The sequence below is a fragment of the Bos mutus genome, chromosome 21, assembly GCF_027580195.1.
Source record: "Bos mutus isolate GX-2022 chromosome 21, NWIPB_WYAK_1.1, whole genome shotgun sequence".
Classification (NCBI taxonomy): Eukaryota; Metazoa; Chordata; class Mammalia; order Artiodactyla; family Bovidae; genus Bos; species Bos mutus.
In genome coordinates, this window is record NC_091637.1 from 41,239,364 (window position 1) to 41,257,265 (window position 17,902).

The 17,902-nt window shown below is 37.0% G+C and overlaps 1 protein-coding gene across 2 annotated transcripts in view; it reads left to right on the top strand.

Annotated features, from left to right (window-relative positions):
• The window catches only part of NUBPL (NUBP iron-sulfur cluster assembly factor, mitochondrial), a 243,748-nt gene that overhangs the window by 84,834 nt on the left and 141,012 nt on the right, over positions 1-17,902 (top strand). For both annotated transcript variants that reach the window (XM_070358699.1, XM_070358700.1), the window contains exons 5-6: positions 12,011-12,050; positions 12,143-12,233. In XM_070358699.1, coding sequence (XP_070214800.1) covers positions 12,011-12,050; positions 12,143-12,233 — 131 coding nt within the window. The remainder of the gene's footprint in view (positions 1-12,010; positions 12,051-12,142; positions 12,234-17,902) is intronic.

A 17,902-nucleotide genomic window follows, 5' to 3' on the forward strand; every position in this document is an offset into this window, starting at 1 on the left:
TCCAGATAGAACTAAAATTTAGGAAAACAATAGCGTATAATTTGGCCTGGGAGAGAGAGTCATTAGATTTTAAACATTCAGATGGGAAAAGGAGCAGTATTGATTAACTTTATACTTTAAATGTTTGTGTACATTACTGGATCATCATTTTAAGAACAGAACTGGACCATGTGATTTCTATTTTAGAAGGGGGAAATGAGGGAAAGAATCACAATAAAAAAATAAGGCTACTCCTCAAAAAACTTAGGTAAAGAGAAAGTACAATACAGAATAGTTGATATGAATTCAAATGTACCAATAATATTAATATTATGCAACTCTCCAGTTGCAAGATTAATATTGTAAGACAGGATAAAACAAAACCTAAAACCATAATTACAACAAGAGTAAAATCCGGATAGGTTAAAGCTGTTTAGAAGAGTTGTTCCTTAAAACATAAAAACGTACATAGGCTAAAAGTTAAAGGATCGAAAATGATAAATCAGGCAAAATGAAAGTGGGTATAATATTAATAGACAAAATAGACTTTGAAGACTTTTAAAGCCAAAGTATTACTGAAAGTGAGGAATTGCTACCTGTAAACAAGCTTCCTCTAATGGCTATCTATGGACTCTTCTTTTTGAATGTAAGTGGAACATTTGGAAAAATTGACTGTGTGCTGGCCACTGAAACAAGTTTGAGTAAATTTCAAAGATTATACATTCAGACCACATTCTCTAATTGTCACACAATTAATTTAGAAGTTTATAACAAAATAGTAACTAAAAACATCTACACATTTGGAAATTAAGTTGATTAATAACTTATGGTTGAAAGAAGAAATAATGAAAATGAAAACATGGGACAGTGCTAAAATAATATTTAGAAGTAAATAGTCATGTTATATTTAAAAAGAAGAAATTGAAAATAAATCTGGTAACTCTTTAACTGAAGAAATTAGAATAATGCAGTCAACCCAAAGATAGTAGAAGGAATAAAGTGATTAAGAACAGAAATTAATGAACTTGAAAGCAAAGATACAGTGGAGAGGACCAACAGAACTGAAAAAAAATTAATAACTTAGACAAATTTCTGGTAATGTAGACTTAAAAAATAGATGTATAAAAAATTGGAAATAAAGAAGGGAATTGACAGATACAACCATTAGTTTTAATTATGAGAAAGTGTTTTAAACATTTTCTGAAATAGAAAATTCCTGAAAAAATATGTATCACCAAAACAGGTTAAGAAATAAATAGAATATCTAGATCATTCTATACTTATTAAAAAAAATGGAATCAGTAGTTAAAAATCTTATTGTGATGAAAATAGCAAGCCAACACTCAAAAAACTGGTAATTCCAATCTTTTTTTTTTTTTTTTAATTTATTTTTTAATTGAAGGATAATTGCTTTACAGAATTTTGTTGTTTTCCAATCTTACACAAACTCACTCATGGAATAGAAAAGTATACAATACTTTACAACTTATGAGGCTTAACTGTGAGGCTAGTTAAACCTTAGAAGCTGGGATGAAAAGAGAAAAATTATGGAACAGTCTCCCTAATTAATGTATGTAAAAAGACTGAAGCAAATGTTAGCAAAACAAATTCAACATTATACAAAACAACTATATTTTGATTAAATTTGATTTAATACACAAAAGCACATTTGATTCAGTATTAGTAAAACTTTGTTAATGTAGCTTACTATTTTAGCAGATTAAAGCAGAAAAAGTATAATTCAGAAAGATGCTGAAAAAGCATTTTACAAAACCCAGAAACCATTTATGATCAAAACTCTTCTCGAACAAGGAATAAAATTATCGGAACTTTCTTTAACCTGATACAGTGTATCTCTTAAAAATATATAGCAAAAATCATACTTACTGGTGAACTATTAAAAGCATTCCATTTAAAATTATGAGTAATAGAAAGACGCTGGTATCACGGCTTTATTTAACATTATATAGGCACTCCTAACCTGCAAAATAAGTTCCAACACATACTAACACAGGTGAATAGGGAATTAAATAAAAGAAGCAAACTGTCATTATTTGCAGAAAATATAATTAAGTAGAAGTAAACTTAAATCTATAGAAAAATTATTAAAATGGACACAAATTTAGTAGGGTGATTAGATATAAGATTAATATATGAGAAAATTAAACTTCTATTTAGTACCAATAAAAAATTAGAAAGTTCAGTTTCAAAAAAGATACAAATAGCTTCAGAAATACAGGGTACCTGGGAACAAATCTAGCAAATGTACAAATTTCATGTGGAAAATTTTTTTTAAGTTTTATTGAAATAGAAAAATGGTAACGATGACCCTATATGCAGGACAGCAAGAGACACAGATGTAAAGAACAGACTTTTGGACTCTGTGGGAGAAGGCAAGGGTGGGATGATTTGAGAGAAAAGCATGAAACATGTATATTACCATATGTGAAATAGATGACCAGTCCAAGTTCAATGCATGGAACAGGGCAATCACAGCCAATTCATTGGGACAACCCAGAGGGATGGGATGGGGAGGGAGGTGGGAGGTGGGGCTTGGGACAGGGGGACACATGTACACCCATGGGTGATTCATGTCAATGTATGGAAAAAACTACCACAATATTGTAAAGTAATTAGCCTCCAATTAAAATAAATAATTTTTTTTAAATGTCAATAAATGGAAAACAAATGATGTTCATGGATAGGAAGACTAAATTTTATAAAAATCTCAGGCTTCCTAATAGTCTTGCAAATTCAGTCAAAACTCCACTTGTCAAAAGTGATGACCAAGTTGAATTTACATATTATAAAGATGAGCAAAGGGTCTATGAACAGATAAGAGAGAATAATATGTGGCTTGCTGTGCCAGATAAGAGGACTTATTATAAAGCTGCACTATATGCCCTATTTGAGGATAGACAGACTTAAGGATAGACAGATAAACAACTAGAACTGAATAGATAGTCCAGAAACAGAATATACATATTTGGAAACCTGATTTATGACAAGGCTAGCATTGCAGATTATTGATGATGGGACAATTTATTATCCACACAAAAATAAAAAAGTGAATCCTCACACTACACACACAAATTAATTTTAGATGGTTTAATGACTTAGATGGCTCAGATGGTAAAGCATCTGCCTGCAGTGTGGGAGACCTGGGCTCAACCCTGGGTTGGGAAGGTTCCCCGGAGAAGGCAATGGCAATCCACTCCAGTACTCTTGCCTGGAAAATCCCATGGACGGAGGAGCCTGGTGGGATACAGTCCATGGGGTCGCAAAGCATCAGACACAGCTGAGCGACTTCACTTTAATTAATGACTTAGATGTGAAATTCAAAGCCATGGAGGTTTAGAAGATAATATGAGACTGTCTCAATGACTGTATTACTAAAGGCTTTCCTAAAGAAAACCCAAAAAGGTTAGAATATAAATGAAAAAAATCGATTAGTTTGATTACATAAAAAGTAAGAACTTCTGCTATTCAAGAGACATTATAAAGGATTCAACAGAGCCTTGTTCAAGATGATGAACTCAAATACCTAGTGCATTTGATTAATGAATTTGATACTTGTGCAACTGGAAAATGGGAACAAACAGCTAATAAATACATAGAAACTGAAGGAAACGCATACACACGTTCCGCACAAAGATCTTATCAGTTCAGAGAGACAAAGGAAAAATAGTATTGTGTGCTATATTGCTCATCTGTTACTAACATTTACATGACTATGTAATAAAAATTGTGTGATATAATTGTGTTGGGAAGATGGGTGCATGAAAAGTGTGTCAGTGTTTGTGGAAAAGAGCTAAATAATATGTCATAACTAAAAACTGTCAGACTTTTGGTTTGGTGGATTAGCTAATTGTATAGTATCAACATTAATTTTATAGTTGTGACTAATTGTACTACGGTTATATAAAATATTAACATTAGGGAAAGCTAGGTGAAGGGCATATGAGGACTTTGGCTATATTTGCGACTGTCTGTAAGTGTAGTATTAATTCATTATAAGAAGTTTAAAAAGTCAGTTAATTAGCCATCTGTATGTCTTTGGAGAAATGTCTGTTTAGGTGGGTGGGGTGAATTGAGAAAGTAGCACTGAAACATAAATTCAGTTCAATTCAGTTCAGTCTCTGTCGTGTCCGACACTTTGCGACCCCATGAATTGCAGCACTCCAGGTCTACCTGTCAATCACCAATTCCTGGAGTTTACCCAAACTCATGTCCATCCAGTCAGTGATGTCATCCAACCATCTCTTCCTCCATCGTCCCCTTTTCCTCCTGCCCCCAATCCCTCCCAGCATCAGGGTCTTTTCCAATGAGTCAACTCTTCGCATGAGGTGGCCAAAGTATTGGAGTTTCAGCTTCAGCATCAGTCCTTCCAATGAACACCCAGGACCGATCTCCTTTAGAATGGACTGGTTGGATCTCCTTGCAGTCCAAGGGACTCTCAAGAGTCTTCTCCAACACCACAGTTCAAAAGCATCAATTCTTTGGTGCTCAGCTTTCTTCACTGGTGAACTCTCACATCCATACATGACCACAGGAAAAACCATAGCCTTGACTAGACAGACCTTTGTTGGCAAAGTAATGTCTCTGCTTTTGAATATGCTATCTAGGTTGGTCTTAACTTTCCTTCTCAGAAGTAAGCGTCTTTTAATTTCATGGCTGCAGTCACCATCTGCAGTGGTTTTGGAGCCCCCCAAAATAAAATCTGACACTGTTTCTCCATCTATTTCCCATGAAATGATGGGACTTGATGCCATGATCTTAGTTTTCTAAATGATGAGCTTTAAGCCAACTTTTTCACTCTCCTCTTTCACTTTCATCAAGAGGCTTTTTAGTTCCTCTTCACTTTCTGCCATAAGGGTGGTGTCATCTGCATATCTGAGGTTATTGACATTTCTCCCGGCAATCTTGATTCCAGCTTGTGCTTCTTCCAGTCCAGCGTTTTTCATGATGTACTCTGGATAGAAGTTGAATAAGCAGGGTGACAATATACAGCCTTGACATACTCCTTTTCCTATTTGGAACCAGTCTTTTGTTCCATGTCCAGTTCTAACTGTTGCTTCCTGACCTGCATATAGGTTTCTCAAGAGGCAGGTCAGATGGTCTGGTATTCCCATCTGTTTCAGAATTTTCCACAGTTTATTGTGATCCACACAGTCAAAGGCTTTGGCATAGTCAATAAAGCAGACATAGATGTTTTTCTGGAACTCTCCTGCTTTTTCGATGATCCAGCGGATGTTGGCAATTTGAGCTCTGGTTCCTCTGCCTTTTCTAAAACCAGCTTGAACATCTGGAAGTTCATGGTTCATGTATTGCTAAAGCCTGGCTTGGAGAATTTTCAGCATTACTTTACTAGCATGTGAGATGAGTGCAATTGTGCAGTAGTTTGAGCATTCTTTGGCATTACCTTTCTTTGGGATTGGAATGAAAACTGACCTTTTCCAGTCCTGTGGCCACTGCTGAGTTTTCCAAATTTGCTGGCATATGGAGTGTAGCAATTTCACAGCATCATCTTTCAGGATTTGAAATAGCTCAACTAGAATTCCATCACCTCCACTAGCTTTGTTCGTAGTGATGCTTTCTAAGGCCCACTTGACTTCACATTCCAGGATGTCTGGCTCTAGGTGAGTGATCACACCATCGTGATTATCTTGGTCATGAAGATCTTTTTTGTACAGTTGTTCTCTGTATTCTTGCCACCTCTTCTTAATATCTTCTGCTTCTGTTAGATCCATACCATTTCTGTCCTTTATCAAGCCTATCTTTGCATGAAATGTTCCCTTGGTATCTCTAATGTTCTTTAAGAGATCTCTAGTGTTTCCCATTCTGTTGTTTTCCTCTATTTCTTTGCATTGATGGCTGAGGAAGGCTTTCTTATGTCTCCTTGCTATTCTTTGGAACTCTGCATTCAGATGTTTTTATCTTTCCTTTTCTCCTTTGCTTTTTGCTTCTCTTCTTTTCACAGCTATTTGTAAGGCCTCCCCAGACAGCCATTTTGCTTTTTTGCATTTCTTTTCCATGGGGATGGTCTTGCTCCCTGTCTTCTGTACAATGTCATGAACCTCAGTCCATAGTTTAGCAGGTACTCTATCAGATCTAGTCCCTTAAATTTATTTCTCACTTCCACTGTATAATCATAAGGGATTTGATTTAGGTCATACCTGAATGGTGTAGTGGTTTTCCCTACTTTCTTCAATTTAAGTCTGAATTTGGCAATAAGAAGTTCATGATCTGAGCCACAGTCAACTCCCGGTCTTGTGTTTGCTGACTGTATAGAGCTTCTCCATCTTTGGCAGCAAAGAATATAATCAATCTGATTTTGATGTTGACCATCTGGTGATGTCCATGTGTAGAGTCTTCTCTTGTGTTGTTGGAAGAGGGTATTTGCTATGACCAGTGCGTTCTCTTGGCAAAACTCTATTAGCCTGTGCCCTGCTTCATTCCGTACTCCAAGGACAAATTTGCCTGTTACTCCAGGTATTTCTTGACTTCCTACTCTTGCATTCCAATCCCCTGTAATGAAAAAGACATCTTTTGGGGGTGTTACTTCTAAAAAGTCTTGTAGGTCTTCATAGAACCGTTCAACTTCAGCTTCTTCAACGTTACTGGTTGCGGCATAGGCTTGGATTACCATGATATTGAATGGTTTTCCTTGGAAACGAACAGAGATCATTCTGTCGTTTTTGAGATTGCATCCAAGTACTGCATTTCAGACTCTTATTGACTATGATGGCTACTCTGTTTCTTCCAAGGGATTCCTGTCCACAGAGGTAGATATAATGGTCATCTGAGTTAAATTCACCCATTCCGGTCCATTTAGTTTGCTGATTCCTAGAATGTCGATGTTCACTCTTGCCATCTCCTATTTGACCACTTCCAATTTGCCTTGATTCCTGGACCTACCATTCCAGGTTCCTATGCAATATTGCTCTTTACAGCATCGGACCTTGCTTCTATCACCAGTCACATCCATAGCTGGGTATTGTTTTTGCTTTGGCTCCATCCCTTCATTCTTTCTGGAGTTATTTCTCCACTGACCTCCAGTAGCATATTGGACACTTACCGACCTGGGGAGTTCCTCTTTCAGTATCCTATCATTTTGCCTTTTCATACTATTTGTGGGGTTCTCAAGGCAAGAATACTGAAGTGGTTTGCCATTCCCTTCTCCAGTAGACCACATTCTGTCAGACTTCTCCAGCATGACCCGTCCGTTTTGGGTGGCCTGACATGGCATGGCTTTGTTTCATTGAGTTAGACAAGGCTGTGGTCCGTGTGATCAGATTGGCTAGTTTTCTGTGAGTATGGTTTCAGTGTGTCTGCCCTCTGATGCCCTCTTGCAACACCTACCATGTTACGTGGGTTTTTCTTACCTTGGACGTGGGGTATCTCTTCACGGCTCCTCCAGCAAAGAGCAGCCGCTGTCAGTGGGTGTTCACTATATGATGCAGAGAGTTCATACCTGGTGCTCTGTGACAGCCTAGAGCAGGTGGGGTGGGTTGGGAGATGGAAGGGAGGTTCAAGAGGGAGGGGACATATGGATACCTATGGCTGATTCATGCTGATATACGGCAGAAACCAACACATGTTGTAAAGCAATTATCCTCCAATTAAAAATAAATAAAATAAATTAGAAAACAAGAAACAGCAACAACAAAAAAGTCAGTTAAGAGTTATTGGCTCGGGAGAGTAATAAAATAGAAGAGGGTTGGGGATTATTGACATTTAGTAATAATTTTAATTATACTACTTGAGTCTTTAATCATTATGCATATGTTATTGAAGAAAATAGAAAGTAGAACGAGGTCCAAAGCAGAATGAAGGAAAGTTGTTACTCTGAAAATTTAACTTGGATGCTTTGGAAAGAATTGATGAAGTTATGTGGAAAAGAGTCCTATTACCAAATTAGCTATGAGGAAGATTGAGCTTGTTAGTTTAGTCAGAAGTTATAGAGGGAAACCATAAAGAAATATATACATTCTTAAACATTTTAGTTTGGAACAGTAAAAAGCATTCTTATTCACCAGTCTTTTAATGAAGGGTCGTAGTTTTTTCTTTGTGTGAAGTGAAAGTCGCTCAGTCGTGTCCAACTCCTTGCGACCCCATGGACTATACAGTTCATGGAATTCTCCAGGTCAGAATACTGGAGTGGGTAGCCTTTCCCTTCTCTAGGGGATCTTCACAACCCAGAGATCGAACCCAGGTCTCCCATATTGCAGGCGGATTCTTTACCAGCTGAGCTATCAGGGAAGCCCTTTTCTTGTGTAGGTATCCAATGAATAGAGTTGAGTTCAGTAATGGATTTCTTGTATAAACCATGCCTATATGCTTTATACATTATTTTAAATTTAAACTTCTTTAAAGAGGAGAAAGAACTGAAGAATATATGATAAAATCTGAATGTGTAATCTTGCTAGATTTTTATGATTTTGTCCTAAACTTTTAGCTCTGTACTTGTCTAAGTTATCTAAGATAAGAGGGCTTTTTATATACTTTGTTATAGTGAAAATGTAGGATATGGTAGCGAAAATGACTGGAGGCATGACTGCACAGATAGTTTGATAAAAGAAACTATATTTTATAATAGTCTTTTGCCCCATGAAGTGTATTTTCTTTGTTTTGTTGTGAGCATAAGTAGTACACTGGTTTTTATCTTAAGATTAATACAATTTCTTGTTTCAGATTAGAGTCAAGTTGTTTATTTTTTCTTTCTTTTATTGTGGTAAAAACCACATAACTTAAAGTTTACCCTGTTAACCATTTTTAAGTGTACGTTGTTCAGTCACTCAGTCGTGTCCGACTCTTTGTGACCCAATGGACTGTAGCACGCCAGGCTTCCCTGTCCGTCTTCATGTCCTGGAGCTTGCTCAAACTCATGTCCATTGAGTCGGTGATGCCATCTAGCCATCTCGTCCTCTGTCGTCCCCTTCTCCTCCTGCCTTCAGCCTTTCCCAGCATCAGGGTCTTTTCCAGTGAGTCAGCTCTTTGCATCAAGTGGCCAAAGTATTGGAGCTTTAGCTTCAGCATCCGTCCTTCTAATAAATATTCAGGACTGATTTCCTTTAGGATGGACTGGTTGGATCTCCTTGCAGTCCAAGGGACTCTCAAGAGTCTTCTCCAACACCACAGTTAAGTGGTATTTAATACATTTATAATATTGTTCAGCCATCAGCACCAACTATCTCCATAGTTCTTTTCATCTTGGAAAACTGAAACACTCTGCCCATTAAACAGTACCTCTTTATTTCTACTTCCCCATGCTTTTGTCAACCATCATTCTACTTTCTGTCATTTTGACTTTCAGTATCTCATTTAAGAGGAATCATAGAGTTGTTCTCTCTCTTTTTTTTTTTTTTGGTGGATAACTTACTTTACTCAGCATAATGTTCTCATGGTTCATCCTTGTAGCATATGTCAGAATTTTCTTCCTTTTTTGAGGCTGAATAATATTCCATTGTATATCTATACCACATTTAGCTTATCCATTCATTCATTAATGGGCACTTGGTTTGTTTCCACATTTTAACTATTATGAATACTGTTGCTATGAACACGAGTGTACAAAAATCTCTTCGGGACACTGAGGCCATGCTTTCAGTCCTTTTTTGGTATATAGTAAGAAGTAGAGTTGCTGGATTGTATGGTAATTCTATTTTAGTTTTTTGAAGAACTCATATTATTTTCTGTAGTATTTCCGTTTTACATTCCTGTTAATAGTGCACAAGGATTCCCATTTGTCTATATTCTTGCCAATTGTTATTTCTTGTAGGTTTTTATTTTTTACATTTTGATGGCAGCTATCCTAATACTGTGAGGTGACCTTTCATTATAATTTTGATTCACATTTTAATAACAATCAGGATGTTGAACATTTTTTCTTGTGCTTGTTGGCCATTTGTATATCTTCCTTGAAGAAATGTCTATTCACTTCCTTTGCCCATTTTTGAATTTTGTTGTTTTATTGAGTTTTAAGAATTTTCTCTATATTCTGGGTGTTAATCTCTATAGAACAGATGATTTACAAATATTTTCTCCCATTTTGTGGATTGCCTTTTCACCCTGTTGATATTGTCTCCTGATGCACAACATTTACAAACTTTCATGAACTCCAGTTTGTCTGTTGTTTCTTTTGTCGCTCTTGTTTGGTGTTGTATCCAAGAAAGACTCACCAAATCCAGTGGCATGAATCTCTTGCCCTGTGTGTTCTAAGAGATTTATAATTAATAGCTCTTTCATTTAGGGCTTTGATCCATTTTTTAGTTAATTTTTTATGTTAGGTAAAGGTCCAACTTCATTCTTTTGTGTTTGGATATCCAGTTTTCCCAGCTTTCCCCCCATTGAATGATTTTGGCCTCTTTGTGAAAAAATCATTTGACTGTATAAATGAGAGTGTATTTCTGGGGTCTCTATTCTATTCCATTGGTTTATATGTCTGCATTTCTGCCAGTACCCCACTGGGTTTTGATTGCTGTAGCTGTGTAGTAAATTTTGAAATAAGGAAGTAAGAGTCTTCAAGCTGTGTTCTTTTTCAAGATTGATTTTCATATTGGGGATCCCTTGAGATTCCATATGAATATTAGGATGGATTGATTTCTGCAAAAAATGTTAACAGCATTTTGATAAGGATTGCATTGAATCTGTAGGTGACTTTGGGTAGTATTGCCATCTTAATGTTAAGTCTTTCAGCTGATGAACATGGGATGTGTTTTTATTTTTGTCTTCTTTAAATTCTTTCAGCAATATTTTATAGTTTTAATTTTACAAGTCTTTTATCTCCTTGATTAATTCCAAAGTATTTATTCTTTTTGATGCTGTTATAAATAGGATTTTCATTATTTCCTTTTAAGATTGTTCATGTGTATAAGAAATAAACTGATTTTTTAATTTTAACTTTGTATCTTCTACTAGGTTTACTTATTAGCTCCAATAGTTTTCTTTCTGGAATCTTTAGAGTCTTATATATAAGATCATAATATCTGTGAAACGAGGAAACTTTACTTCCTCCTTTGCAGTTTGGATGCTATTTATTTCTTTGTCTTGCTTCATTGCTCTGGCTATAACTTTCAGTATTATGTTGAGTAGAAGTGGCAAAAGTGGGCCTCCTTGTCTTACTCCTGATCCTAGAGGAGAAACATTCAGTCTTTTATTATTGAGTACTATGTTGCTTTTGGTTTTTCACATTTGGCTTGTATTATGTTGAGATTTGAAGTAAGAAATTGACAGACAAATTACTTATTGAGGCTATTTTTTAGAACACTTGAAAATTATAGATGTGTTTCTGAAACTATATCCCACCTATTTTTAGATGTTGAATCTATTGCATATGTTAGTTGTATACTTGGTATGATGTTTTAACTGTTTCAAATTGAGATGTATTAATTTAAGAGTAGCAATATGAGTAGCTTTGTTATTTTTCAGTTGCTAAGTCCTGTCTGACTCTTTGGGACCCCACGGACTGCAGCACACCAGGCTTCCCTGTCCTTCACTCTCTCCCAGAGTTTGCTCAGATTTATGTCCATTGAGTCAGTGATGCCATCCAACTATCTCATCCTGTCACCTCATTCTTCTGCCCTCAACGTTTCCCAACATCAGGGTATTTTCTAATGAGTCGGCTCTTCACATCAAGTGGCCAAAGTATTTATTGGTGCTTCATCTTCAGCATCAGTCCTTCCAGTGAATATTCAGAGTTGATTTCCTTTAAGATTGACTGGTTTGATCTTGCAGTCCAAAGGACCCTCAAGAATCTTCTCCAGCACCACAGTTGAAAGTATCAATTCTTTGGTGCTCAGCGTTCTTTATGGTCCAACTCTCACATCCATTCATGACTACTGGAAAAACCATAGCTTTGACTATACGGACCTTTGTTGGCAAAGTGATGTCTCTGCTTTTTAATACACTGTCTAGGTTTGTCATAGCTTTTTTTCCAATACCTTAGTTAGATTTTTAATTTGACACTGCTTGATGATTATGTTTATGTATAGTGACTTTCTCTTCTAAAAAATGTTTTTTTCTCTTTCAGGCAACTTAATGCGGCCTCTTTTGAATTATGGTATTGCTTGGTGAGCATATTTTTTTTTTACTTTATGTTAGTTTTCAGAGTAATATTGATTACCCTACGTAATTTAGTTGTATTTTTGGTTTCCTTCTGCAGTATGTCCATGGGCTTCCTGGTTGAAGAGACTGCCCCCCTTGTTTGGAGAGGTCTTATGGTAATGTCTGCCATTGAGAAACTATTGAGGCAGGTAATAAAATTGCTTTAAGTAGAATTTTATTATGGGTACACTGTGGTAAATATTTGCTGGTGAAGGGTCATTAAGGTTTCCAGTCATGTTTGAGATGTTTTGCAAAAGAATCCAGTTGACAGACTGAATTTATAATGAGTTATGTGGCGCCAAGACCAAATTCCACCATCATGTGATTGAAACTTTCCCATTGCTTTTCAGTACTAATGTCTAATGCCTTATTTTATATTGTTCTGTTTCCCTTTTCAGACTCTGTTGAGTCTGTAGTACAATGAGGATATCTATTTTATAAGTAATCTGCCTTCTTTAGATTTATGGTTAATTTCATTGTGGCCAATATTGAGTTATAAGGGCATTGTAGAAATTCTTCAAATGTAGAAAAAAATATTTAAACCACTGTGTTTATGATTTAAAATTGCTTCAGAAGAAAATGAAATTTTATTTTACTCTGAGTACATATGGCTATATATTTATATATATAGTGTCTGTCCAATCAACTTTAATTTATCCTTAAGGAAGAGAACATTTGATTTGATAATCTAAAAATATCAGATGGGCTGTATGTTATTTATAGAAATAAATTTTATTTTTTTCTTAGTTGCTGTACATTTATAGTTAATTATTTTCTAGGTTATAAGTACTTCACATTTTCTCACTGACTCACAACAGTTACCCCTTATTTATTCACGTTTTACTTTAGGTCAGGCACCATGCCATAGGTTGACAGTTCTAATCATAGGTACTCCTATATTCATTTCCAGTTGTTAAAGTAAGTAGATATTTCTTGAACTCTGAAACTCTTCTTTTTCCCCTGTAACATCTTGTCTTATTTTTCTGCTGCTTGAGTTCTGATAAATTTGCTTTTTGATCTTTGTTCCCAGGATCTTTCTGTTTTCCCAGCACATTTAAGTCTCTTGGCTACATTTCTTTCTCTTTTACACTCAGATCCCATAGTTAGTTATTTCAGTTATACTCCTAACAACATTCTGTCCATCCCGTGATCTTGACCTTTATTTTCGTGGATTAAACCAGCCTTTTTTTTCTTTAAGGAAATTTTAAAACAATCTTTATTCAGTTTATAATTAGAGTCAATGAAAATTTGGAAACACAGAAGGAGGATTCTGATTTTAATATTGTTGACTGAAAAAAAAGTACAACCTATAATTTGAAAATTATGTTTTGTTTGGTGGACAAACCGAGGACTTAATCCTTGGATGCAGTCTCTCGGATAACTCTAAGGGACTGCTTCAAAGTGGTTAAGGGAGGAACCAGGATATATGAATTTTTGCAGCAAAGTTTTCCAATTAGTCAGAACATCAAAAGATTACCGTTAATTTGGGGAGAATGGATACATGTATTCATATGGCTTAGTTCCTTTGGTGTCCACCTGAAACTCTCACAACATTGTTAATTGGCTATACTCCAGTATAAAATACAAAAGTTAAAAAAAAATTACTGTTACTAAAGAAAACCACATATCTCAAGGTAAGGAATTTAGTGCTTGTTTATGTACAGGAAGATGCAAGAGCTTGGGCTCACTGAAATCATTCCTCAGTTATCTGGGGCCTCAGCTATCTGGGGCCAGTATCCTGTGCTTTCTCCTTCTAAGCTTGCTCTCAGGGTGCACCATCGGGGTGGCTGCAGCAGCTGACAGACCGCTAGATGACAGACATCCTGTTTCTATCCTAAGTTCCCTCAGGGCTAACTGTCAGGGAGGCTACAGGGCAGTGGCTTGATGGCTGCAAGTCCTTTGTTTACCAATATGGCAGGCAACATTTTTTCATCCTCATTATTGGTTTTCCCCCTCCTGTGTTAGGGTTAGAATTATCAACAGGAAATGATTCAGAATTCCTCCTAAGGCTTTGTGGATGGCCACAAGAAGGTGGAAGTTCTTCCACTTTCCACAGTAATCAGACACTTAGAGATTCAAGTCAGTGAGAAGAGACACAGAAATACAGGCCAAAGGTTGGTGTTCTGAGGAGCATGCTCTGTGAAAGTATAATAGCTGGTTAGATGCTCTGTGGGCTTCCCCTGATGGCTCAGCAGGTGAAGAACCTGCGTGCAATCCAGGAGACACAGGACACGCAGGTTCGATCGTTGGTTGGAAAGATCCTCTCGAAAAGGAAATGGCAAACCACTCCAGCATTCTTACCTGAAAAATCCCATGGACAGAAGAGCCTGGAGGGCTACAGTCAGCAACAAATTTCCTTCGTTTCTTGATGTTCTATATAGCAGTGGATTGTGGAGGATACCTAGTTCATTGGCCAATTAAAAAAAAATTGAATATAACACATGTACAGAATATAACACGTATACATGATCTGATCTGATACATGTACATAAGGGTCCAGATAGATGGATTATCCCAAAGAGAAAATACCTTTGTACTCATCACCTTGGACAAAATAAGCAGAATACCAGTGTTTCAGATGCTCTTCTATCTCATCCCAGATACTAATTTGTAGGGAGATGATAAGTACTTGTGGTCAGTCTGCCATCTTAAGCTAAAATCTGTTTTTAAAGTTGTTTTTCCTTTCTTTCAATGTTTTACTGGGTTAAACTTACAGATATAGTAGGATGCACATATCTTATATATGGAGTTCAATGATTTTTGATAAACATATATAACTATGTAACCACACCCCAGTCAAGATAGAGAACATTTTTATCCCCCTCTAGAAAGTTTCCTTGGGCTCCCTTGCTGCTGCTGCTAAGTCACTTCAGTCGTGTCCGACCCTGTGCGACCCCATAGATAGCAGCCCACCAGGCTCCCCCATCCCTGGGATTCTCCAGGCAAGAATACTGGAGTGGGTTGCCATTTCCTTCTCCAGTGCATGAAAGTGAAAAGTGTAAGTGAAGTCGCTCAGTCGTGTCCGACTCTTAGTGTCCCCACGGACTGCAGCCTACCAGGCCCCTCCATCCTTGGGATTTTCCAGGCAAGAGTACTGGAGTGGGGTGCCATTGCCTTCTCCACTTAGGCCATCACTATTGTGACTTCTGTCACTCTAAGTGAGTTTTGTGTGTTCTTATATATTTCATATAAAGGGAACCTTGTAGTATAATTTCCTTTTGCATCTCATTTGTTTTTCTTAGCCTAATGCTTTTAAAATCATCCTTGTTGCATGTATCAGTAGCTGAGTCCTTTGTATTGCTGAGTAGTAATTCCTTTGCATGAATATAACCCAATTTATAACTTCTGATGATAGACAATTGTGTAGTCTCCAGTTTTGGGCTATTATGAATGATGCTGCTGTAAATACTTGTACAGGTATTCATAACGGTTCCAACTGTTTCACATCCTTTTTTTGTGTGTGTTATCATTCTCTTCACTGGTGGCTGTAAAAATGATGTCTTCCGATGGTTTCGGTTTGTGCTTCCCTGATGGTCAGTGATGTTAAGCCCCTTTTCATGTGCATGTTAGATATTGCTGTGTCTTCTTTCATAAGTGTTATGTTCAAGTCCTTCACTTTTTTTGGCTCATTTCTCTTCTTGTAATTGAGTATTCTGGCTATGAGTCCATTATCAGATACATATATTGGGAATATTTCTCCCAGTCTGTGGCTTGCCTTTTGATGAGCTGAAGTTGTAAATTTTCATGAAATCCAGTTTATCAAAAAATTATGTTTAATGCTTAGTGCTCTCTGTGTCCTCTGTAGGAAATCTTTGCCTGTCTACCCCAAGGTTGTAAAGATATTCCTGTATATTTCTTTTATCTTAAAACTTATGGGTCTGGCTTGTATATATTGAATTAATTTTCATGTGTGAAGTGAGATAATGATCGAGGTTTATATTTTTCGTTGTTGTGTGATAACAGGAAATATTTATTCTTTGTCCTTTGGTCCTGACACAAAGCTCCCCAAACCCTTGGAATTTCCTGAGTGGTAGATTTGTCCTTTGTCATTCATAAGGAGCCCCTTTTTCAGCACACTGGCTGGTTCATGCTAGGGAGATGACTTAGGGTGGAATCTCTAGATAGCCTCAGATGGGACTGGTCACCAGAAGACCAAGTATTTAGAGAGTTAGAATTTTCCACCTCACCTGCCTACCTCTGGGAAGGGGATATGGGGTGGACTGCAGATTAAACGCTATAAAACTCTTGAATAAGATTTGATGAGCTTCTGGGTTGTAAAACACATCCATGTGCTGGGTAGGTTGTGTACTCTAGCTCCATGGGGACAGAAGCTCCTGTGCTCAGAGCCCTTTTGAACCTTGCCCTGTGTACTTACCACTTCTTCATCTGCCCTTTCATCTGTATCCTATACCCTTTGTAATAAACTGGGAAATGTAAGTAAACATTTCTGTGAGCTCTGTGAGCTGCTCAAGTACAATATAGGCACACCTAAGATATTTTAAGTTTGGTTCCAGACCAGTACAATGAAGTGAGTATCACAATAAAGCCATTACACAAACTTTTTTGTTTCCCAGTGCACAAAGAGTTTTGTTTCACTGTACTTTAGTCTGTTAAGTATACAGTAGCATTATGTCTAAAAGAAACATTGTACATACCTTAATTAAGAAACACTTTATTGCTGGAAAGCATTAACCATCATCTAAGTCTTCAGCAGTCCCTTGGACTGCAAGGAGATCCAACCAGTCCATTCTGAAGGAGATCAGCCCTGGGATTTCTTTGGAAGGAATGATGCTAAAGCTGAAACTCCAGTACTTTGGCCACCTCATGCAAAGAGTTGACTCATTGGAAAAGACCCTGATGCTGGGAGGAACTGGGGGCAGGAGGAGAAGGGGACGCCAGAGGATGAGATGGCTGGATAGCATCACTGACTTGATGGACGTGAGTCTGAGTGAACTCCGGGAGTTGGTGATGGACAAGGAGGCCTGGTGTGCTGCGATTCATGGGGTTGCAAAGAGTCGGACACGACTGAGCGACTGAACTGAACTGAACTGAAGTCTTCAGCAAGTCATAATCTTTTTGCAATAGTGACATCAAAGGTCAGTGATCACAGATCACAGTGACAAATACAGTAATAATTAACAAGTTTGAAATATTGTAAGGATTACCAAAATGTGATGCAGAGACACAAAGGGAGTAAATGCTCATGTGGAAAAATGGTCCTGAAAGACTTGCTTGATGCAGGTTTGCCACAAACCTTCAATTTGTAAAAAATGCAGTATCTGTGAAGCATGATAAAATGAGATATGTTTGTAATTGAACTTAAGGAGAGGGATCTTGAGAACCTCTGATTAATAGCCAGTTAGCCCCAAAGCACATGTAACAGCCTGGATTTGTGATTGCCATCTGAATTGGGTGCAGTCTTGTGGGACTAAGCCCTTAATATGGAATCTGATGCTATCTCCAGGGAGAGAGTGTCAGAGTTAATTGCTTGGTCATATTGGAAAATACACATTATCTAATTTTTCTAGCATTATTTGTTGAGAAGACTTCCCTTTCCCCATTGAATGGACTTGATACATTAGACAAAAATCAATTAAGCTTATGTATAGGGTCTATCTCTGGACACTGCTGTATTCCAGTAATAGTTGAATCCTTACAGTAAAACCATATTGTCTTAATGATTGTAGCTCTTTAGAAGGCTTATTAATATCAGAAAGTGAGAGTCCTCCAACTTTGTTCTTTCTTAAGATTACTTTGACTACTTTAGGTTTTCTCACATTTCTATATAATTTTCATATTCAGCTTATCAATTTGTAAA